The sequence below is a fragment of the Sceloporus undulatus genome, chromosome 3 (assembly GCF_019175285.1).
Source record: "Sceloporus undulatus isolate JIND9_A2432 ecotype Alabama chromosome 3, SceUnd_v1.1, whole genome shotgun sequence".
Lineage (NCBI taxonomy): Eukaryota > Metazoa > Chordata > Lepidosauria > Squamata > Phrynosomatidae > Sceloporus > Sceloporus undulatus.
Window position 1 is genome coordinate 244,432,291 of NC_056524.1, and position 25,437 is coordinate 244,457,727.

The 25,437-nt window shown below is 40.0% G+C and overlaps 1 protein-coding gene across 1 annotated transcript in view; it reads left to right on the forward strand.

Moving 5' to 3' along the window:
• Nucleotides 1–25,437, forward strand: part of GMPS (guanine monophosphate synthase) — a 63,971-nt gene that overhangs the window by 35,619 nt on the left and 2,915 nt on the right. Inside the window, exons 4-15 of the mRNA XM_042457959.1 lie at nt 5,859–5,956; nt 9,341–9,444; nt 11,044–11,237; nt 11,506–11,671; nt 14,763–14,914; nt 17,194–17,367; nt 18,522–18,627; nt 20,955–21,070; nt 22,414–22,539; nt 22,808–22,923; nt 24,373–24,503; nt 25,045–25,217. Of these exons, the coding sequence (XP_042313893.1) occupies nt 5,859–5,956; nt 9,341–9,444; nt 11,044–11,237; nt 11,506–11,671; nt 14,763–14,914; nt 17,194–17,367; nt 18,522–18,627; nt 20,955–21,070; nt 22,414–22,539; nt 22,808–22,923; nt 24,373–24,503; nt 25,045–25,217 (1,656 nt within the window). The remainder of the gene's footprint in view (nt 1–5,858; nt 5,957–9,340; nt 9,445–11,043; nt 11,238–11,505; nt 11,672–14,762; nt 14,915–17,193; nt 17,368–18,521; nt 18,628–20,954; nt 21,071–22,413; nt 22,540–22,807; nt 22,924–24,372; nt 24,504–25,044; nt 25,218–25,437) is intronic.

Below are 25,437 nucleotides of genomic sequence, written 5' to 3' on the forward strand. Positions count from 1 at the left end.
TGCAGTGTTTTGGACCTTCGTTATTAAAAATGCTCAAGGTCCAATCCATACTGCAGAAATAATCCAGTTTGAGACCGCTTTAACTGCCCTGGCTCAGTGCTAGGGAACCCTGGGAATTGTAGTTTTGTGAGAAAGAGCTCTGGTGCCACAATGAACTACAATTCCCATGCATCTGAGAAAATACGCTTAAGTCTAGGAAAGCTCATGCTGCCAACTTTTCTTTCAGTGAGACTCAAAGGTGCTACAAGATCTATCTCACTATCATCATCACCATTATTATTATCATTATTAAATCCAAATGCAGCTGAAGAAATGGACTTAAATTGGCAACACTGATATCCTGTAGACTCATTCTCTGGGGCTGTGATCTGGAAGCGTGGAGGCAATTCCCTTGTCAGACCAGGGAATCCTGGGAATTGTAGTTTGTTGTGACATGTTGAAACACTGCTTTTACTGGCAGCCAGGGCTCCATGCATGGAATTCTGGGCTTGGTGGTTTGCCCAGAATCCCATCATCACAGGGAGCCTTGCAGTTAGAAGCAGTGCCAAACTGGATTATTTCTGCAGTATGGATGGCAATGGAAAAGGGAACGAAAAGAGAGCCACAAACCAAATTCTTGGAAGACAGGGCAGCAGGGGTGCCAACTGACCAGGTGCTCTGCCCATGCTCAGAGGCATATTTAATCACTAACACACACACACACACACACACACACACACACAGGGACATTACATTCACATCACACAACCCAAATGGTCCTCACAGTACAACAACAACCCTGAGAGGTAAGCTTGAGGCACTCTGCCCAAGCTCAGGAATTCAGAAATTCAAATGTCCCTCTCAGGCACACACAGAAGTCCACAACATCAAGCCATGATACCATTATCAGGAATTGCCTTTGTGTGCCTTGAAACTTATGTCTTACTTGGAAATCCAAGGCAATTGAGAAACCAGCCAAGATCCCTCACTCCCTGCCTCTCTCCAGCACTTTTGCCCCTGGAGCCTGAGAATGCCTGAGGGGGGGGGCAATAATCACTGTCCTCTCTCTGATTGGCTGAACTATTCCTCCAAACGGGCTTGCTCCGTCCTGGCTCTCAGAGGGAGCCATGAGAGAGAGAGAGAGAGAGAGAGAGTTTTCTCCAGCCCTCTTGGCTGAAAACTGTTACACTCCAAAGGGTTTTGGTTGCTCTGCAGCAGGCTGCAGCTGAAACTGGCCAAAGGCACGGAAAAGGCACTGAATTAGAGCAAGGCGCGAAAATCACACGAAAAGCTCTGAAAAGTCCCCGTTTTCGTGTGAAAGTCGCGAAATTGGCAACACTGCACCCTAAATAAAACAAAATCAGTAGAGACTTGGGACATTGAGCATACTCACTCCTTACTGGACTTTTGTTGTTGTCAAAAGGAACCTTTGAATTTTTTCTCAAGAACCTTGGTACTTAAAACAGTGGGAATTTTTCCAAGCCTTACTGTGCTTAAATTTTGTTGTTTCGTCTATCTAATAGTCAGCATTTGAAGAGCTGAGATTGCTGTTAGAATATGCAAATATGACCTGCAATAAAATGGTGCAGAATGCATTGGAGTGGTTCTGAGCAATCCACAACATTCTATTCCCTCCTACTTAACTCATTCAGTCTTTTGTATTTGCTGAACATGCTGGTCTTCATTGGACTCTTTTTGGAAGAAGGAGGCAGGGAGGTAGCTGTTTTGCCAACCTAAGAACTGGAATTCTGGAAACTGAGATTGCTGTTAGTATGTGAGAGTTATAATAAGAAATGGGGGAAACCCCTCATTAGTTGTTCAGGTAGTCTGGAGAAAAGGGAGTTTGTGGAAACAAAGATGATAAGATGGCAGCATCTAAACTCTCTCTATAAAGCATAGAAATAGGATTAAAACTGTATTTATAATAAATTAAAACAAATAATGAAATTTGTGCCAGGGATACTCAGCAACTTTACAGCAAGAATGAAAGCAGCTGAAGGGAGGCCACTAAAGTTGGAAGGAAGTAGTCTGAAGAAGACAGAAGGAAAAGGAACCCTAAAGTATAAGAGTAAGGAAGAAAAAAACTGTAGTAAGAAGATCTTAGGGATTTGGTGATGGAAGCATAGAAAGAAGAGAAGCTGAGAGCTGACAAGACTGAAGTTTTTTGAAAGGTTTAGAAACCTAGTCCAAAGAGAGTGAGAGCGAAAGTGAAAACTGAAAGAAGAATGGCAAAGAAACTGGGAAAAATCAGTTTCTAAAATTCACTGACAGCATGATTTGGAGAAAGTATGGGCCAAGACAGGTGGCCCTGAAGGGGCAGCTTCAAGCTCTGCAGAAAGCTGGATCAGGACTGTGGCAACCTCATGCCACGGCCCTGATCTGGCTTTTTGATGGCTCAAAAAGAGGCAGCAAAATGCCACTCCTTTTTGAGCCAGCAAAAGGATGCTTTCTGCTGCCGCTGCCGCCTTGCAGCACTCCTGTGATGGATAAATACTGCACTACTGGAGCACCACAATGCTATCCACCATCTGGTTGGGCAGACGGTGTGACGCCAGCTTGGGAGTGGCGTCATCTAAACCCCACACCTCCATTCCGCCCCCAAGCTGGTGCTTACTGTTGGTCTGTTTTGGACCTAGAATTAGAATAAAAATAAGGAAGGTAGAACAGAACAGAATATGAACAAGCTCTTCAATTAGTATATTTAAATAAAAGTATGAACACAAGGAGAAGAAAACAGCAGGGTTCAGAAGGATGGATCAACCAGAACAGAATAAATTTATTCCACAGCAGAACAGATTCATTTAAATCAATGGAACTTATGTTAGTATTGCCTAACAAGACCTGTTCATTTCAGTGGTCTACTCCAGTTGTGACTAAAATGGGATGTATCCTTAAGAGAACAATATATGACAACAGTACACAAATTCAGATAACTGAAGGTATAAATAAATGAAGGTAAATTTTCCTACTGTATGTCTCCCAGGATGGACTGAAGGTCAAAAACTTGTTGAATCCTAAGGAATCCAGCAAGTGAAGGAACTCATGTTTTTCTGAGAACAAGACAAAAAGCTGAAAAATGTTTGTGGCCAACTTTTAAAAAACATGTTTTCTATAAGATGTGGCTGGTTTCTTTACAAGGACAAACTGTGAGACTTGGAAGTTCTTGAAAAATCTATAGTAAGTTCAGAGAAAGAAAGGTAGCTTCTGTCTATATGAATATAGAAATTGGTCCTGTACTGGGAACTGAAGCTGCTCCACAGTAGTGCACAAATCCAAACAACAGACCCAGCCCCAGGGTGTGATCCTAAGTGAGCTAGTGCAAGACTGTTTGCAGATTCTATTCAGCTCTGAAACATCAAAACGCATCTGCTTAAAATTTGTTATAACAATGCAGAAACAGTCAAGCGCAATAAATGCCATGTCAAAACAGAACTCCCTCAAATAGTAAGGTTTCACGAGAGATCAAATACAATATAGTGAGAAATAATAATAAAGCAAGCTTTGAAATTGCTGACTGCCATAGTCATGCTTATACGTGCAAGGGGAAGTCTGCTGTTTGTGTATTGTAGTTTGTAATCCAAGATAAAAATGGTGGTCCAAGACGACAGATAATCTTCTATGATATGTTGAAAGAATAATGTTCAGCATTTTCACATCTGTCTGAACACTGTATTAACAAAGTGGAATGGTATCCTTTTGCTTTATAATACAGATCACATAAAGAAGCTGTTTCTTAGAACCATGCATAATAATCACTTGTACATTTTCATGTGTTTAGTGCATATTGTCTTTCATCTCTAGATGCACTCATAACCTGTGACTAGCACATGATACGGAAAATCTTTCTGGGTTGTACTAATCAGACCGTATGGCTAAATTATTTTGTCAGTGCCAGTTAGAATGGCCCCATTGTATCAGTGGGATATATGTAAGAATTGACTTGGTAAGGCAATGGATTTGCTCTAGCTCAGACTAGTGTTTGGACCATATGTTCTCTTATATAGTTTCACTGTGTTGGAGGCTGGCATGCTTCAGATTTTAGAGAATTATACTGGACAATTTTTAGCTTCTTCAGAGCTTTGAAGAAACATAGTACCTGGTTGTTGCTGCCATTTTGTGGGACCAGAAGTGATGTTGTATCTCTTGTCTTTTGGGCTGTTTGACTTTTTGAGGGTTTTTTTTTTTTCTGTTTGTGATGGGAAACTATTCTTCCAGCAGAGATTTTGGGAGGCTTGGGCCTTTAGGGGGACACCGTGGTCCTAAGGGCCACATTGGATCCCCTCTAGACTGCATGAAGCCCATAGGATGAATTATTCCCACTCCTGCTCTATGTATAGGGAATTCTTAAGGAGGAAGAGCAATTGTGTAAGTTCTCACCTGCAGTCTCAGTAATATAGTCCAGAAATAGTCTTACTATGCATCTATTTAAAAAGGCCTAATCAGGCACTTGTATCTTTATATGATTAGCAGCACATATAGAAAAGTTGGAAAGGCCACATGTGCTGGTCCCACCCCCTGCTGTTGTTTTCCTTGGTCCAACACTGCCTATGTATTAGGGCCAATATAAGGAAATTCCAACACCTAGGCTGGATGTAGTCACAGGTTTCCCCAACTGTCTGCAAACTTCTACTGTTCTTCTTTCCAGTCAGTGGTCAGAGATAAGAAGCTGTTTAAAACCTGGGAAGCTGTTGCATGAAACTGAGCTTTGGCTGAAGCTGTTTCTCTGGGGCCTCCTCCTAATTAGACATGTGTAGAATTGATCTATGCTTTGATGGTGTGCCTGAGCTGTTGCTTTTGCAAATGTTCAGACTGGTGAAAATTAGATTTGGCCTTGCTCATGTGTCTGTACTGTCAGCCCTGAGTGCTACAGAATGCTGGAATGTGTCCACTGAGACCTTTCTGAAACTGGTATTTGGCCCTCAAAGTCCCCCCCACCCCATCCAAGATCCCTATCCCTGTATTAGGAACATGTCTGTAGAAAGGAAGCATTATATCCTTAGCGCAGTCTACATGTTCAGCAGGCTTCTTTTGCAGTTGATTACATAGTGGACTGGCAGAGATTGTGAATGGCACATCAAGCATCTTTACTCTCCACAAGAATGTTAATAATTTAGAAGAAAATTTTATTTAAATAGGTCTACACACTTGATCTTAGCCAAAAGGCCGAAATAGGTCTTGAAGATAAGACGAAGGCATTTATAATCAGTAGTGGTTGGTTTTGGTGATCATGAAGTGACTTGCAAGATGATTCTCTACCAGGTGTTCCCTTGTGAGCATGATGCACTAATAAAATTCCAGTCTATGTGTGAACCTGCCCATCATGTCTGCAATTGGATGCTAAAAAGGAGAAGCTAAATTAATAATTCTTATGTTTGAATTTTTTTCTCAGTCAAGAAACAAAGGGTTTCTGGCTCCTCAGAAATATAAACATGTCTCACTGAACCTAGCTCTTTTTCACCTGCAGAAATGGGAGTAGACAGACTGTTGTTAGTAATTGTTTAAATAACCAATCACCTCTGCAGAATGTTAGTGAAAATTAAAGAAGGGCAGGAGCACGACATGAAACCATGAATGCTGCAGGGATTATATTTTGTTTCTCTTCTTCTCTGCCCTTATGAGAATGAAGTGACAGGTCCACAGTGATGAAGAGAGATGTAGTGCAGGTGAGCAGAAGAAGGGGTGGCTCACTCAACTCTGTTAGCAGTATTGAAGTAAATATACAGAAATATCTGCAGTTTTATCACAGATTACGGGTTTCTAGGGCACTGATCAAATTATCTGATTCCTGGCTGGTTTGTGCACAATGATGTCAGTGCAGATGGAAGCAGTTTAACAGTAACTGAATTGTGGTAACTCAATAGCTTTTCTGTTTTTCACAGATGATGAATAAGGTATTTGGAGGTACAGTACACAAGAAAGATGTTAGAGAAGATGGAGTATTCAGCATTACTGTAGATAACATGTGTTCACTGTTCAGGTATGCAAATATTGTGGTTACAAAAAGGAAAGGTGAGGGTGGATTGGAGATGGTATTGGATTATAAAGGATGCTTTTTACAACATCCTTTTTTAATACTCTTTCAAATCACGCAAAAAATTAACTGAAACACTTTAAACTATTATGTAACTTATTAGCATCTGAACTGTTTTAAGTTGATAAATGTTAGGATTATATAATATTTTGAATAGCAAATCAATAGAGTATGGAATAGATGGTAACATTGTCAGATGGAGCCACAATTGATTGGAAAAACATGATCAAACAGTCATCATCAGTGTCTGCGCTTCAAACTGAAAGGAGGTCCTAGGGTTCAGTCCTAGAGCCATTACCTTTCAACACTTTTATGATGGGGCGGAGGGAATCCTTATGAAGTTTGCAGATGTTACAAAGCTGGGAGTGGTTTAACATAGAATCATAGAATCGTAGCATTGGAAGAGGCCACGGGGCCATCCAGTCAAACCCCCTGCCATGCAGGAAATCCAAATCAAAGCATCCCTGACAGATGGCCATCCAGCCTCTGCTTAAAGACCTCCAAGAAAGGAGACTCCACTATACTCCGAGGGAGTTTGTTTCACTGTCAAACAGCCCTTACTGTCAGGAAGTTCCTCCTAATGTTGAGGCGGAATCTCTTTTCCTGGAGCTTGCATCCATTGTAACGGGTCCTGTTCTCTGGAGCAGCAGAAAACAAGCTTGCTTCCTCCTCAATATGACATCCCTTCAAATATTTAAACAGGGCTATCATATCACCTCTTAATCTTCTTTTCTCCAGGCTAAACATCCCCAGCTCCCTAAGTCGTTCCTCATAGGGCATGGTTTCCAGACCCTTCACCATTTTAGTCGCCCTCCTTTGGACACGCTCCAGTTTCTCAATGTCCTTTTTGAATTGTGGTGCCCAGAACTGGACACAATATTCCAGGTGGGGCCTGACCAGAGCAGAATACAGTGGCACTATTACTTCTCTTGATCTAGACACTATACTTTTATTGATGCAGCCTAAAATTAATTGGCCTTGTTAGCTGCCGCATCGCACTGTTGACTCATGTTCAATTTGTGGTCTACTTGAACTCCTAGATCCCTTTCACATGTAGTCTCATTCAGCCAGGTGTCCTCCATCCTATATCTGTGTATTTCATTTTTCTGCCCTAAGTGCAGTACCTTACATTTCTCTATGTTGAATTTCATTTTGTTAGCTTTCGCCCAGCTTTTTAGTCTAGTCAGGTCATTTTGAATGTCAAAGGCCTTACTAGAATCAAGATATACTATATCCACAGCATTCCTTTCATCTAACAAGCTGATAATTTTGTCAAAGAAAGAGATCAGATTTGTCTGGCATGACTTGTTTCTCTGAAACCCATGTTGACTTTTTGTAATTATGGAATTGCCATCTAGATGTTCACAGACTCTCTGTTTAATTATCTGCTCCAGAATCTTTCCTGGTATTTATGTCAGACTAACTGGACGATAATTGTTGGGATCCTTTTTTCCCCCCTTTTTGAAGATGGGAACAACATTTGCCCTCCTCCAGTCTGCTGAAACTTCTCCTGTTCTCCAGGAGTTCCCAAAGATTATTGCCAATGGCTCTGATATTACATTTGCCAGTTCTTTTAATACTCCTGGATGTAGTTCATCTGGTCCTGGCGACTTAAATTCATTTAGATGAACAAGGTATTCCTCTACTATCTCTTTACTTATTCTGTGCTGAAATTCCCCTAATCTGTCCTCTGCTCCATTATCCTCAGGTTGCGCACCTTTTCCCTTTTCTGAGAAGACTGAGGCAAAGAAGGTGTTGAGTAATTCTGCCTTTTCTCTGTCTCCTGTTAGCATTTTGCCATCTTCTCCATGCAGTGGCCCTACCATTTCCTCCTCCTTCCTTTTGCTGCGGACATATCCAAAAAATCCCTTTTTACTGTTCTTAACCTCTCTAGCAAGCCTGAGTTTATTCTGTGCTTTAGCTTTTCTGACTTTACTCCTACACATGCCTGCTGTTTCTTTGAATTCCTTTTTCGTGATTTCTCCCCTTTTCCATTTCTTATACATGTTCCGTTTAAAACTTAGCTCAGTTGAAAGTTCCTTAGTCATCCGTCCTGGTTTCTTGAGACACCTCCCATTTTTTCTTTCTCACTGGAACTGTTTGAAATTGTGCCTTCAGTATCTCCCTTTTGAGAAAGTCCCATCCGTCCTGAACTCCCTTATCTTTTAGTATTTCTGACCACGGGATCACCCTCAATACTTCTCTAAGTTTACTGAAATCTGCTCTCCTAAAGTCTAGAATGCATGTCTGACTATGCCTGGCTTCTCCTTTCCACTGTATAACAAACTCCAGGAGAACATGGTCACTTCCACCTAAGGATCCCACCACTTGCACGCCATTAACCAAGTCATCCCTGTTGGTTAGGATCAGATCCAAAATAGCTGATCCCCTTGTTGCCTCTTCCACCTTTTGGACAATGAAATTGTCTTCCAGGCAATGTTGGAAGATAGGAACAGAATTCAAAGAGACCCTGATAAGCTAGAATTGAGCAGAATTAATAAAATGAAACTCAGTAGAGACAAATAAAAAATTCTATATTTAGGCCACAAAAACTAAATGAACAGGTGTAGGTTGGCATGGGGGCGGGGGGGATACATGGCTTAGCAGTACTACATGTGGAAAACACCTTGGGATTATTTTTGATCATAAATTGAATTTGAGCCAGCAGTGTGATGCTGCAGCAAAGAAGTGAATACTATTTTCACCTGCCTATTAATTGAAGCATAATTTCCATGTTGAGGGAAGCAATAGTCCTTCTATACTCTGCAGTGGTTAGGCCTCATCTGGTATACTGTGTTTAGCTTTGACCACCTCATTTTAAGAAGGATATAGACAAGCTGGAGCACATTCAGAGAAGGGCAACGATGATAAGAAATATGGAGAATAAAACACATGAGGACAGGTTGAAGGAGTTGATCATGTTCTGTTTGGTGAAGAGAAGACTGTGGGTTGACATGATTGTACTCTTTAAATACCTCAAAGGGCTATCACAGAGAGGAGGGGACTGGTTTGTTCTCCGTGGCCCCGTAGGATAGGAACAACTATAATGGCTTTAAGTTACAGGAGAGTACATTTTTAATTGAACATTGTAAAGAACTTATTGGCAATGAGAGCAGTCTGCCAATGGAATCAATAGCTTAAGAGGTCTCCTCCTCTGGTTGTCTTCGTAAGAGGTTGGATAGATACCTGCTGGGGATGCTGTACCTGGATTTCCTGCAATGAACAGGAGGTTGTACTTTATGGTCCATGAGGCCCCTTTAACTCTGTAATTCTATATTGACAATGTTGTTGTTTTGTTTGATCATCCTGTTCTTGTATTTCTGTTTTTAGAGGACTTCAGAAAGAAGAGATTGTCCTGCTCACACATGGAGATAGTGTAGATAAGGTAGCAGATGGATTCAAAGTTGTTGCACAGTCTGGAAATGTTATAGCAGGTATAGATTTTGCATTCCATTTAAATATTTGATTTCCTCATAAGGAATCTGTCTAATAAATGTACGAATGTGTTTCAGTAAATTTAACGCTAAACATTTTTCTTCATAAACTCTAGGCTGAACATGTTTTTAAAAATATGGAAAATTCAGCAGAAATTGAACAGTGTGGTGATTGATTCCGATTTTATTTTCTATTGTTTTTATTAAAATCTTTCATACACTAAAAATTAAATCTATCAAACAAAATACACACATTCTCAGTTTGTAGTGTCTCTCCACTGTGAGTTGAAAAATAAAGACCTGAATGTTGCACCTGAATTTTTAGGAAGATTTACTTACTTAAAAAACAATTTACTTTTCGCTAAAGCTGCATTTTGCACAAGTGAAAATCTTTACATATTTAATGTTTAGCGGATATTTGTAAAAGTTATGTTTAAAACAATTGTTTGGCACTCTATTCAGTAGTTATAAGATTGTAAGGCAGACATATGATCTCATAACTTTTGGAATTCACATTTATAGCCATTGATGACCAAACATGCCCCCCCTCCCAAAAAAAAAACCTATTTTTTTAGCCAGGCAGCACCCTAGCCAAAGGATTTCCAAGGCACTGCAGATCAAAGCACTGGGAAGTGGTGACAGTAGTTCTCTCCTGGTTGTGAGCGCATTGAGAAAAGCAATTGCAGCAGGACGACATGGGTTCTCTCCAGCTGTCTGTTTTCAGTGTGCCCTATAACTGGAAGAGTGCTACAACCATCATTTGCTAGTGCCCTGATATGTGGCATCTTGGGTTGGGGCATTGCTTGGCTGAAAAGACAGGGTTTGCGGTGGGTGGCATTAGCAGGCCTAGCTGTGATGATGGATCAACCTTGTTGTAGTTTGTGCCTGATGATGATGATGCTATTATGTGTTTACAAGCAGTTACTTCTTTCCAGAGTCCAGAGCAATAGCTGTGACCTGAGAAAATATAACAAAAACCTAAGTCCAATTGGTAAATTGGAGAAGATCTGCTGGACTTTCCCCCTTCCCCACTGCCATTTCCTTCTCCTTTTGTGTCTTGTCTCTTTAGATTGTAGGCCTGAGGGCAGGGAACTGTCTAATTAACAATTTGTAAGCCGCTCTGATAGCCTTTTGGCTGAAGAGCAGGGTATAAGTAAATAATAATAATAATAATAATAATAATAATAATTATTATTATTATTATTATTATATCCACTTAGTCACTGGAACCCACATAACTGTTGGCTTATCAAGTTCCAATTGATACAGTACACCTAGTTGGGACTACCAATTGGAATTAGAACAATGTATTCAGGAAATTAAATGTTTAAATGCCTTTTATTGGGTTTATTGGGGTTTATCAAGTTGTCTTTCTTTGAACATCTTGGTCTGTTTCTGATAGGAAATATTTATAATAATTTAGTAAGATGGCATGTATATTTATATTTGGCAGGGAAAAAAACACATTCTAACAGTACTTTAACAAAGGCCTTCCTCTAATTAGTTTTATCATTTATTTAATCACTCCTTCTCTATTTATGTCATCCCTTGTCATACAAATATAATTTATAAATAAACTTCTTTTTGATACCTCCATAGCTATAGCAAATGAATCTAAAAAACTGTATGGGGCACAGTTTCATCCTGAAGTTAGCCTTACAGTGAATGGAAAAATAATGCTGAAAAACTTTCTTTATGATATTGCCGGGTGCAGTGGAACATTCACCGTTCAAAATAGAGAATTGGAGTGCATTCGAGATATCAAAGAGAAAGTAGGATCATCAAAGGTTTTGGTAAGATTTGAACGTTTGACCCACATTTCCTTTTTCTGTTAATAAGAGTTGTTTTTGAATATAATACTTATGTAGTTTCAGTTCTCATGATGGAGCAATATGGCTTTTCTAAAATGTGGGGTGCTTTCCTCACTTGTTGGCCAGTAACATCATTGTATTGTGAGTTGTATGCTATAAAACAATTAAAAACAATGAAGCAATTGAATTGCTCTGTTTGAATTGTGGAATTTTACTTGAATGCTTTCTCTCTTTTTCTCAACCTTTTCAGGTTTTACTTAGTGGAGGTGTGGATTCCACAGTATGTACAGCATTACTGAATCGTGCTTTGGATCAAGACCAAGTGATAGCAGTGCACATAGATAATGGATTCATGAGGAAGAGGGAAAGTCAGTCTGTAGAAGAGGCACTAAAAAAACTGGGAATTCAAGTTAAAGGTATTTACACTGTTGTTGCTGTGTGTTTTAAAGTTATTTCTGACATATGATAATTCTAAGGTGAACCTATCATGGGGTTTAATTGGAAAGATTTATTCAGAGAGGGTTTGACCTTCCTCTGAGGCTGAGAGAGTGTGACTTGCCCAAGGTCACCCAGTGGGTTTTTATGGCCAAGCAGGGATTTGAACCCTGGTTTCTAGAGTCGTAATCTAGCATTCAAACCACTATACCAGTGATTCCCCAAATGGGCAGTATGCCCCTCCTGGGGGTGGTGGAAAATCCAGGGAGGCAGTGAGGCAAAAAGGGGCGCACCGGGGAGGCTTCAGTATTGATGCACAAGAAAGATAGGGGGAACCAACAGCCTTTAGGACTGTTGCGAGAAAGAAAGTTGCATAAAACGTCTTTTCAGGGTCCCTTAAAACCACAGCACAGCCTTGCTGATCGCTTTGTGTGCTGATGTCTTCTGCTCTTCGTATCCCCATGTCACTCCCTTAGCTACTTTTTTTTCTAGAAGTGGAGGTTGGGAAACTCTTGTGAGGCTTGGGTGCAGGGCATTGCTTTTGTGGCTTGGAGCGATACCATTTTGGAACAGACTGACTGACTAGAAGAAGGAACTGGAACACATGATGGTGGGGGAGAAGTGGCTGCAAAGAGTAGCTTGCTTAAGCTTTGTCAGGACTTGGCTGAAAGTTGGAACCATTAACAGAAGAAACAATGTTGTGCAGGGAGACACTTGAAGTTGTATGAGAAAGGCACATCTCTGGTGAAGGAGAGGAAGGATTCTTGGAAAGATTCCTTTGCCTTGGAATGGCTCCTATAGTTAAAATCTTGTAGATTTTGTAGAAGAGATCTCTTGTTCTTTTGTTCTTGTTTTATTTTTGCTTCTCGTCTGTCCTTTACTGCTAGAGTAACCTCTTGTCTAGAATTCTGTAATGCGTTTTACATGGGGCTACCCTTGTACCAAGTTAGGAAGCTTCAGTTAGTGCAAAATATGGCAGCCAGATTGGTCACTGGTTCATCAAGGTTCGACCATGTTACACCTATCTTAAAAGATCTTCACTGGCTCCCTATTTGCTTCCGGGCACAATACAAGGTGTTGGTTATTACCTATTAAGCCCTACATGGCTTGGGCCTGAGATACTTATGGGACCACATCTCCGTATATAATCCACCCTGCACTCTTAGAACATCGGGTAAGAACCTATTGGAAATAGCAACCTCTAAGTATGTTGCTACTTCACAAAGAGCATTCTCATCAACGGCTCCAAGACTTTGGAGTAGTCTTCCTGAGAAGATCTGCTCGGCGGCCTCATTAGAAACATTTAGAAAAGCAGTTAAAACTGAGCTTTTTAGCCGAGCATACCCCACCTGATATGAATACCCCCCTGATATGATATGAATGATATGCCCCTGTCTGTGTATGATCCCTGCCTTGCTTGTTGATGCTATTGTTATTGTCTGATGTTGGATATTTTATTGTTCTTAGCTGCTTTTAATTGAATTTTGAGGTAAACACCTTGTGCTTTTATTTAGTCTGTAACCCTGCTTCAATCCACTGGGAGAGGCGGAGAAACATAAATAAATTTTATTATTTATTATTATTATTAGAAGAGTTTCATCTGTCATCCACTGAGTCTTCTCTTTCTTTTTGGTTGCAGATAGTGTCTTTTTGCATTCTTCTCTGATAATGTCCCAGGCTTCAGTCCAGTGTTCATCTAGCTCCTGGTCAATTGGACTAATTAGTGCAAATCTATTTTTTTACGTTATATCTACATTCTATGGCAATGTTCTTCAGGTTATATTTTGGCATGGTGGTTGATTTAGTGTTCTTCTGTAGCTTTTTTTGCTATTAGTAGTTCATGGTCTAAATATGTCCAAATATAGAGTCACCGCTTTGGTTGCTTGAAGAATGTGTTTGCAGTGTGCAAACTGCTGCCTTGTGATATTCAGTCAGTCACTTTCCTGCTTCATTTCTTGATTCCAAGCCAAATTTTCCTACAATCTTTTATTCTGTTCTGTTTTCTATTTTTGCATTCCAATCACCTGTGATTAACAAGAAGTACTGTTTTAGTGTGTGATCAGTTTCCTCCAGCATAATGCCTTTCAAATTCTTCTTCTGCCTCTGTAGTTAGAACATAAACTTGGATTATGGTTATATTGATGGGTTTTCCATGAAGTCTTTCTGATATTATTCAGTTACACTTTGCATTGTATCTTTTGACTGCTTTTGCTACATCTCTCCTCAATAGTAATGTCATCCCATTTCTTCTTTTCATTTCCTAAGCAAAACATGATGCAATTGACTCCAAATGTCCCATTCCTGTCCACTTTAGCTCAATCACACCAAATATTGCAATGTTTGTACATTCATTTCTTGTTTTACTATGTCTAACTTCCTCTGATTCGTGTTTCTCACATTCCATGTTCCTATAATTTGTGTTGTGGAGTTTTGGACTTTCCTTTCACCTCCCAGTGTGTCACCAGCTGAATGTCCTTTCTGCTTGAGTTCAGTTGCATCATTAACCACAGCACTACTTGTAGTAGTCTGCTATATTCCAGTAGCTTGTTGGGTGCTATCTGTCCTGGGAGTTCCATCTTCTGGCACTCTTTCTGCTTTCATTCTGGATTTTTTTCCTGGTAGGGTATTAATGGTAAAAGGCATTAAAAAGGGATTTACCATGTACTAACAAGTGCTAGTTTGGTGCCACTACCATTGTTTCTGAGAGATCCTCTGCCTGTGCCACCCCCTACTACTGCTGCTGCCCAGTGGCTGTTTGGCACATTTACTCTGGTTCCTCAGCAAAAGCCTGTCTGACATGGAGGACTCTACCATCAGCATAAGCTCTTGCCTCACTGGAACACACTCCCACCAACACAGAAACGTAGTGCCATTGGTGGGAATTTTCAGTAAATAAAACTTATGCATATTGGAAAGAACTAGAAGAATGCTTGGTTGGTGAAACAAATTCTTGGTAGAATTAGTTGACCCATGCCAAATTCTTGAAAAAGAATATGAGAGAACCTCAATGTAGCAGTTCTGAAATCCTTTCAGAAATGTTTGCAACAACAACAAATCTTGTGCCTTGTGCAGTGGTAAATGCAGCTCACTGGTTCTACAATGGTACAACAACTCTGCCTATTTCTGAAGAAGATAGAACTCCACGGAAAAGGATCAGTAAAACACTGAATATGACTACAAGTCCTGAGGAAAAACGCAAAATTATTGGTGACACCTTTGTGAAGGTACCTGTTTTATCAATTATCATCATCATCATTATTATTAATTGTATTTATACCCTGCTCTTTAGAAGTGCTCTCAGAGCAGCTAACAAATCGTTAATTAGAAAAGTGTGTGTGTGTGTGTGTGTGTGTGTGTGTGTTTGTCTATGCATGTACACATAAGTTTATATGTTTCTGCCAACTAACCTACTTGCTGATTTGGAAGCTTTTCTCAATCCAAGCCTTTGTGCATACAGATTTTTTTAGAAGTCCTTTTGTGTTCAGTACAGTGTTTCCCAGAGTTTTCAGATGTACACCTATTCAAAAATGTGAACACAATACAACCTAAGCATCACCATTGTGATATTAAAAAAATCACTATTATTTTGTTATCTAAGGGATCTTTGTTCAACCATTCTGTTGCCAAAGTTTACTGGAGTTCTTGGCCTTTTATTATTGTGATATCCCTGTCTTTCCTAGCAGCTTTCAGGATTATGCTGCCACAGCAAGACCCGCTTAGACCAGTTTATCCCACCTTGCAGGTGTAGGCAGTGTTTGTCTCTAGAGATGTCTTTTAGCCTACAGCTCCCACCCCCCTCTGCTAGCCTGGCTGCCTCTGCCATAATGGGTGTGATGCTGTTGCCTGGTAGTCCTTTTGGGTCTGTCAGGGCTGCTGACTGAATGGAAGATGCAGTCGCCTCTCTTTCCAGCTCTGCTAGACCTGGAAAGCATCTCCTTCTTCAAACCTGGAAGACCTAGAGGGCAGACCTTTGTGACCAGCAGCCACTAGTGGGGGTGGGGAGGGCTGCTGTGCCATGTAGCCCTTCCAGGTTTGCTGGCCAAGTGGGAAAGGGAGTTTTTTCCTGCCTGGCCAGCAACAGCACTAGCAGACCCTTCCCACCTTCAGCTAATGGTTGGGGTGGACTGCTGCCGCCACATGACAGCCCTTCCGAGTGTGGTGAATCTCCTGGCTAAGTGGCAAAGGTTAACGTGCGACTCATTCATACTTCAGTGCCATAACTCATACTCTCACCCCCAAGCATGCTTGGCACACACCCCAGTCATCCCTCTTCTTGCCAGGCCATCTTTGCTGTAATTGGAGATGAGGTGCTGCTGCTGCTACCTGGCAGTCCTTCTGGGTCTGGCAGATCTGCTGGCTGAGTGGCAAATGGAGGCAAGCAACGCTCTTTCCTGCTTGGCTCACAGGCCTGGAAGGCAGCCCCTTTCCACCAGTGCCTGCTGTTGGAGTTGGGCTGCTGTTACTATCCAGCAGCCCTTCCAGGTCTGGCCAGTGGCAGCAGGGGAGGCTATGGATGCTTTTCATTTTGTGAAAGCGGAAGAGTCCATGGCCTCCACTACTGCTGCTGGTATCTTCCTTTCCAGACCTGGCCAACAGCCCTCAGTGTACCCTAGAAGCACCCTGGTTGGCAGAGGGGGGTAGCTGGCAGGGGAGTCTTGGAAACACCTTTTCATCCTCCTCTAAGGTGTCACCCAGTGCTCTCTGCACCTCCCTAGGGAATGCCCCTGAGTGTATGTGTATCCTAGCCATGATTCAAATTTTTAGGCAAGTGAAACAGAATAGGCTTTTGAGTATGGCCCACCTTTTCGTCCAGTAGGGGTCACCCACTATCCATTAAATTTGGGTATATTGAAATAATAGTATTATGTTCCACTGGCACCAGATTAAAGCCAGTACTTAAAATACTGTATTGCTTCTGGTTTGTTTCATGCTCCAGTTCCAAATCCCCCCCCCCCTCATATACCTATAGAAGAATTCCTACATCATTAGAAAGATGTTTCTTTTGCAGCTTGAACACATTATAATGGCATATTTATTGCCAGCATTGCAAAAATACTATTTATGTGATAAAAATACCATAGAGGCACAGTGAATAAAATTACACACATTAATCCATAAATACTATATGTCTCTCTAGAGCAGTGTCTACGGACAAAACAAAAAGCATGTATTTCTCTTTACCAGAGACCTATATGTAAACAAATGAACACGATAGAATTGTCATATAGTAACATTGTTTATTCCCAGTGTTGCAGAGTTCATAGGTTTCTTAAAATTTACACTGACAGTAAGCTCAATAAATAAATAAATAAATAAATAAATAGCAGTAATTAGATTTCCACTTCCTACTGAGTCAGCTGAAGTTCGTATGAATATCCCTTACCATACACTGAGGACTGCATTCATGAAAACTTGTTAGCAACAAGATTTGCTGGCTGAATTACAGAGAAGCCTCTTCTCTATCTTGTTTTCTGTCTCCTCCTGTCCCCTCCCCATATGCTAGATTGCTAATGAAGTTATTGGAGAAATGAACCTGAAACCGGAGGAAGTCTTCCTTGCCCAGGGCACCTTGAGGCCTGATCTCATTGAGAGTGCTTCCATTGTGGCTAGTGGCAAAGCAGAAGTCATCAAGACACATCACAATGACACAGAGCTTATCAGAAAACTGAGAGAAGAGGTAAACAGAATGTAGCATCCCCTTTTTTACAGTTATCTCAAGTCCGACTGAATGTGCTGAGCCCAAAGGCAGGTTTTATACTTATCAGATCTACTTTGTTTTGAGTAGAATACCAAGAACCTCCAATCAGAGCCAGATACAAATTGGAATGGGAAGAATGGGAAGCAAAATACAGCTCCAGCACTGCATGGGGCAGTGCATTGCCTTCACTGGAGGCCTCTGAGAGAAAATTCACCTTTTTGGATAAGTTGCAGCCCCTCCCTGCACTGTTTATGATTCCTGCCCACCCCAAAACCAAAAGTGGATTTCCAGCCACTTCTGGGTTACTGTTTTGGGAAAGGGGGATTTTTTTGGCAAAAGCGTGCAGAAGCAGGAAATTGTTCCCGAAACCCATTGCAAGTTGCTGCCCTTGTCTAAGAGTAAATGAACAGAGTCCTTTCTAAGTGTTATGAGACACAGAATTTGTTTTGAGTGCTGGATATTAACTGAGTGAGCAGTCAGTCTCTTCCTAAACAGGAGAAAGTCCACTTCCTCACAGCTTTCATATTTTCATATTGGGGTTGGGAAATTATTTTGTTGTTGCTTCTTAAATAATAGGAAATCAAAAACCTTTACTAATCACCTGCAGACTACTCATAAGATATACAAGTATATCTACCTGATAAACAGCACTACAGGATGCTCCAGTTCCTTTTGAACTGTGCATATAGTGTAGATTTCTCAAATATGGGCGTGTCTTCATATCCTAAAGCAAATAAATAGCAACCTAGGCATATTGGTGTACAGGTGCACATACAAAAAGATTTATTATGCTGAATAAATAGAAGAACCATTTCAGAGTCAGTCTTAGATGTAACTCAGAATTTTTGTTACTGCTTGCAAGACAGCAGGAGGGTGGAACAGCTAGACTGCATTAATTTTATGAAATGTGTACATATACCATATGACAGCAGTTACTTAGCCTCCCTACTGAGTGCTCTGAATCACTTTGCTGTTTTCTTGGTGTTTGTGACATTTCATTGGAGTGGTAGAGGCAAGGTTTAAATTACAGCCTTGGTGTTGATGGTATTATATTAGAAAGTAGTTTTTCTCATTAGTTGTATGTTACTTCAAAGAGAGGTCCTGAATGCAAATGGCATTGTGTTTCCTTGCAGGGCAAAGTAATAGAACCACTAAAAGATTTTCATAAGGATGAAGTAAGAGTACTTGGGAGAGAACTAGGTCTGCCTGAAGAGCTGGTCTCAAGACATCCATTCCCAGGTATAAGGTTATTGATACTCACCAAGACCCATAAAACCCTTCATCTAGCACAATAAGGAAGCAGCAGATAGCAGAACTTGGAAATGTTCCTTTGTTGCAATGTATCTTGCGGAATCTCTGTGCTACTGTGGCTAGTGGCCGTGATTGTTAGGTAATTTTGGGAGCTGTATTTTTTTTTAAATCCTTTCCCAATCTTTGGTATAAAGTCTTTTCCACCATCAGGATGGCTATTCCTGACATAGCATACGAGTGTCTCTTAGAAAAATACCTCCCTCTTAAGGGTTTTTTTTTTAGCCCTAGAAATTGAATGCACTGTTCTTGTCATTCATTGCTTCTAATGATGTGATGTAGTCATGGCATTTGTGAACCTTTCTTCCACAGTAGTTCATGGAACATTGCCAAGGTACATGTTCCTTTCACTTGTGCGGTTTTTTCCCTGTTTTTTGTATCCAAGCCATTGTCAATATTTTGAGAGTTGAGAGCAGGTGTGGTAAATGGTGGTGAATACACTTGTATCTCCACATTCGCTAGAGTTAGGGGCACAGGACCCCCGTGAATATGGGAAAACTGCAAATAACAAAAACACTATGTTTTTACCTGAGAGAATATCTCTCTAGGAATCTCTAGGTTCTCCAGTGCATCTCTGTGGTCAACATCTGCTAGAAGTTGATTATAATAATAATAACTATTATTATTATTATTATTATTATTATTATTATTATTATTATTATTATTATTAATATTTATAGCCTGCTTTTCCAGGGTAGATCAAAGCAGGTTAAAACAAGGCAAAAGAAATACAAAAACAGAATACAAGACATACAATATAATCATTATAGAATCATTGACTGTAGAATTGTGCTGGAGGAGCTCCAAATGCTTAGTGGAGTGCTCTCTCTAGGAATCTCTAGGTCCTTCTATTTGACTTTTGGTTAAAGTTGACCATAGAGTTGCACTGGAGGACCTAGATACTTCTAGAGAGAACATATTAACAAAATCCATGAATAATCAAAGCTGCAAATGTGAAGGGATGAATGTAGTTGGAAACATAAGAATAAATCTTTTATAATAAAATCTTTATTTATATTTCCCACTTCTCCCCGTGGATCGAGGTGGGAGTACAACACATAAAATCAGCATTACAACAAACATGAATTTAAAACCTTGCTTTAACTCTTGAACTCACTCCTAGTTGGCTCAAGACAAGCCACCCAAGGCAAGTTCACTGCCTCTGCTGTATGAAAATAACAAATACTGATTTGGGCCAAAATAGGACTCTATTGGACAGAAAGTTTGATGTTTTGGATCACTGAAAATCACCTTTCTTCTACTTGACAGTGATTTGAAAGGTCCCTTGCAACTAGAAGGGGCAGGAATGAATGCTTGTTAGACATGTGCTAAAAAGGCACCATACACAGAATCCGGAAACTGGATAGTTGCAGCTTTTCCTATCAACCTGACATAGTTTTAGACACAGGCTGCTAGTCATTGTACACAATATCAACTATTGTTGCACATGTTCTGATAGCTATGGCTAGCAGCAAAGTATTAGGCTGGAGAGAACCTGTAACTACATTTTTTTTTAGATTGTAAGCCTGAGGGCAGGGAACCGTCTAATTAAATAATAATAATAATAATAATAATAATCTGCTCTGAGACCCTTTAGGGCTGAAGGACGAGGTATAAATACCATAAATAAATAAATAAATAAATAAATAATATAAGTTACAATTAAGATTGCTCAAAGTACATACAGCTTATATTCAAACTGTAGCAGACGACACTACTGTTCAATTGTATAATGATTAAGTAATTTTTTTAGGAAAAACTTATACGCTGGAAAATACGGTACATTTTGTACTTTCTTGGATGGTCTAATAATAAAGCACAATTGGCCCTCCACATTTGTGGCTTTGACTTTTGTGGATTTGATTATTTGCGGTTTTGATTAATATGTTCTCTCTAAGAATCTCTAGGCCATCCGAGAAAATACTTCTCTAGGCATTTGTAGGACCTTCAGCATGATTCTATGATCAACTTCTGGCAGATGTTTACCATAGAGGGGCCAAGACAGCTAACCCCACTTTTCATAATGAGTATATTCATAATGCATTTCTGTTGTGCAAAAATAGTAAAGAAATCATAAATGCCTCAGAACTCAAAGTAGTATGTATTTGCCAGCACTTTGCTAAGCCAATTACAGATACCGTAAATGGTGCTGTACCCAACATGCTTCTGCTTGCAATCATGTAGCATTTCTTTAACATTACTGACGATTTGTATGCTGCCTGTTGGTAACATTATGCTGTTGCAATATTGCATTTTAGGTCCTGGCCTTGCAATTCGGGTAATATGTGCTGAAGAACCATACGTTTGTAAAGATTTTCCTGAAACAAACAACATTTTGAAAATCTTAGCAGACTTTTCTGCAAGTGTTAAAAAGGTAATTTTAAGTAGACTTGAAGGACATAAATTTAAGCAATCAGGCTACGTTTGTACAGTACTTTACTCATACTTACATTAAAATCAAACCTCTTTGGGAAGTAGCACATAATTTCCTAGTCCTCTCTTTTATTAAGAAATCCTCAAGCCTGCCTTCTCATCTGACTGCTCTATATTTTCACTATTTCCCTATGTGATTATGTTACATCACTAACCGTTTTCTTTCCTCTTGGGGTCATTTCACACCACACAGTTGTAGCACTAAGATTCCACTTTTAATTTTTGTGGCTGTGGAATCCTGGGGTTTGTAATTAGGGAGGCACTAGAGCTCTCTGGCTGAGAATTCTAAGTATATCATAGCAATAGCATTTACATTTCTATACCACTTATCAGTGAACTCAAGCACTCTCTAAGCAGTTTACAGTCTGTAAGCAAATTGACCCCAATAAACTGGGTACTCATTTTACCAACCTATGAAAGCATGGAAGGTTGAGTCGACCTTGGAGCCCTGGGATGGAACTCACAACCTTGTGGTTGCAGTACTGGCCTTTAACCACTGCTTCACAGCTCCTTTTCACCCTCAACTGCAAATCCCAAGATTCTACAGCATGTTGTTATGGCAGTTAAAGTGGGTAGAGTGAGTAGAGTGATGCTGTGGCAGCAAGGTAGAGAGGGCCACACTCAACCTTTCCTTTGTTGCCATGGCACTGTTCTTCTTGTGAGTAGAGTGGTTCTGCAGCAGCGAGGCTGGGAGGGGTGCAGAGGAGACTGCTGATGATTATAATGATGTGATGCTGATAGAGGTGCACTTGCCCTTTGTCACCCCGCAGCATAAGGAAGGCCTGACTAGGCGTCACCCCTTTTCTAGGGTGTCACCCCATGTAGGCCACATCCACCATACCACCTAGTGATGTCACTGTTTATAAGAAGTTTTGCTTCCCACAAGGATATTTTCAACATTCATCTCCTTTTTTTCTCCTCCTAGCTTTTCTCTTCATCTTCTGACTCTTCATAGCCTAGCAATTTACAACTCATTTCCTTCATTCTCCTTTATATCATGTATAAGTACATTGTGTGCCCACCAAGTGTATACATCTCAGATTGTATCTTTGTGTAGTGAATAGTAGGATTTTTAAGTGCTTTAGTTGTGACCAGACCTTGTGAGGCACTGATTTGGTCTGTCTGCATGCTAGAAATTTATCTCTCCTCTTTTACCATGACCCTCCTTATGATCCAGTTTCTTTCTCCATTCAGACCACTCAATGTCTAATGAGATGTAGTCTGCTAATATTTTAAAATTTTAGATAGATACTTTAAAAAAACCTGTTTGCTTTGTTTGTGTAGCCTCACACACTGTTGCAGAGGGTCAAAGCATGCACAACTGAGGAAGATCAGGAGAAATTAATGCAAATCACAAGTCTACATTCACTGAATGCTTTCTTGCTGCCAATCAAAACTGTGGGAGTACAGGTTAGTAAAGCTGAGTCTACAGGAGTGATATTTAAAATGAGTGGAGACCAATAGGAAAAAGCAAAAATGGAAAAACAAAAATAGGAGTGGATGGAAATCTCATTTTTTAATATGGGAGGGGGGGAGTATTTTTCTTTTTAAACAGTGCAAGCCAATTAAAAGGTAAATTAAGATCTTTGCTGGTCCTAGATATGGTTACAGTTAATGCAGTTCACAAACGTTTGAAAAATGTGCTTTAAAATACTGGTTTTGTTTGTATGTTCTGCAGGGTGATTGCCGATCTTACAGCTATGTATGTGGGATCTCCAGTAAAGATCCTCCACACTGGGAGTCTCTAATGTTCCTGGCCAGGCTCATACCGCGCATGTGTCACAACATAAACCGGTACCTATACACAGTCTACTTGAAGGAACGCCTCCTCCCATATAGTCCTCCCCATACACTCCGGTCCTCCGGGAAAAAACTCCTACAAATAAGAAAGACCAGATTGACGATGACCTCCCAGAGATCTTTCTCGGCTGCCGCCCCAAAAATTTGGAATGACCTGCCGGAAGAAATTTGCCAACTATCCTCACTGGAGGCTTTCAAAAAGGAGACAAAACCCCTTCTCTTCCGGCAGGCCTTCCCAGACTGAAATTTGCCCAGAACCAATTGAACCTTTTCCATACCTCTTTCATCACGGATTGTGCAATAATTGTGATGTATTGTTATATATTTTAACTGTGTCCTACTATGTAACTTTAAATTTCGGTGGGAGGGTTAGACAGGGTTTTTGTGGGTTTTAATGTTCGATTTTTACGTACTATATAATGTTGTTACCCGCCTCGATCCCCAAAACGGAAGAGGTGGGATATAAATAAATATTTCATTCATTCATTCATTCACATTGATGTTCAGTAGCTCACTTAAATTTTGCTTTTTCAGGGCAACTTTACATATGACAAGTAAAAACAAAAATGCTACATAAGAGGACAGATTACTGCTTTATTTATATGCCTTTTACTATACTGTTGAATAAGGTCTATTGAGAGGAAAGAGAAATTCTGCTGCAGGTTCCCAGTTTTACCCAGTGCCTTAAGCCATCGGCAAGCTATTTTGTGTTAGCTTTGGCCAGGGAATCTTTACTAATCTATTTTATCTATCTGTTAGTTGCATTTTACATCCTGCCTTTCTTCCAGTGAGTGTAGTTGGCAGGTGTATCTATCCTTTACCCTCACTTTCTTCCACCTACCCTGTTAGGCAGGTCAGATTGACAGAGTATGACTGACTAGCATATCCAGTGAGTTTAATGGCTTTGTAGAGACTATAACCGGGGTTTCCCAGGTTTCAGACCAATACCCTGATTTGTAATTTTGTCCTTTTATACTTGTTAGTGATTTCGATGGGAAAAGTGGTTGTATTTCTATCTAGCATGGAAAGGTAGATGCTAATTTTTATAATAGATAAATCCACTAAAAATGTTCAGAACAACACTGTCTACATCTCATATACTGGGGAGTTAAGCAGAGTTAAAGTTCTAAGTGCTGCATGCACTGTTTTTATAGCAGGGATTTTAAAGCAAGAAAAGGGAGCAATTGAGTACTGGAGCAAAGACTATGGGTATTCTGAATGTTCATGGACAGAATTTTCAAACAGGATACAAAAGTAAATGAACACATTTCACAGGGAACCAGTAGTAGTGCAATAAAACTTAGCCTGGTTGGTTAAAGCAAGTGTTCATAATGCTCTACAGAATTCTGACAGTATATTTAGCTGTATTGCTTGAACACAGATTCAGTCAACCAAGACCATATAAAGGCTCCAATTTAATGCTCTATTTTCTTCTCTCCTTAGAGTTGTCTATGTGTTTGGCCCACCAGTCAAGGAACCTCCCACAGATGTTACTCCCACTTTCCTGACTACAGGAGTCCTCAGTACATTGCGGCAAGCTGATTTTGAGGCTCATAATATTCTCAGGGAGTCTGGTCAGTATGTGCTTTTGTTTTGTTTACTATGTTTGCAACAGTCCAGTCTATTGTAAGTTTGCAACACTCCAATTATTTATTTTTGGCAACCATTTCAAATGATTTTTTTCCAAATAATTCAATTCTTTGTATAAGATAATAGAATAAAAGTTTGCATAACTGATCCTTATTCTATAGAATTCTGGCTTTGGACATTTGAATTGCCTGGGACATGGCATTTTCTTCATTTTATAGCTGAAAACATATAAAAATAAAAAGCAAATGACATGAATGTTAAATTAAAGTCACATCCCTAGTGTAACATGCAGTGTTTCTGAAACATATTTTAGAGCACAACTTATCTTGACACTATCCATTAGTTTCGTTTGTACCTTCAAGGGGCTGGTAATAGTCCAAATTGTCATCCCCCTCTCCCCTGTGATAGGAGTTAGGCTGGTAGAGTTATGAATCTCCTACAAGCTGGGTCTATTTCTATAGTAACCATTCTCTTTTGGTCAGCCTAACAATGTTGTTAATTGTAGCATTGCTCTTTTTATTAAAGGTTATTCTGGAAAAATCAGCCAGATGCCAGTAATCTTGACACCGTTGCATTTTGATCGAGATCCCTTACAGAAACAACCTTCCTGTCAAAGATCAGTGGTTATTCGAACCTTTATTACTAGTGACTTCATGACTGGTATTGCAGCAACTCCTGGCAATGAGATTCCAGAAGAGGTAAACTAAATTGCTATTACCACCACTACTACTTGAGATGACCAATTATTTGTATGCCTATTTGCCAATTGAAAAAAAAAATCTATTCTTTCATTTTAAAGTTGTTCTTAAAAGTGTGTATTTTTTCAGCATTGAAATCAATCAATGATATAGAATAAGGTTACCTTCTAGGTAGTGATGACAATTTGGTACCTTCTGAATATGTTGGATTGCAGCTCTC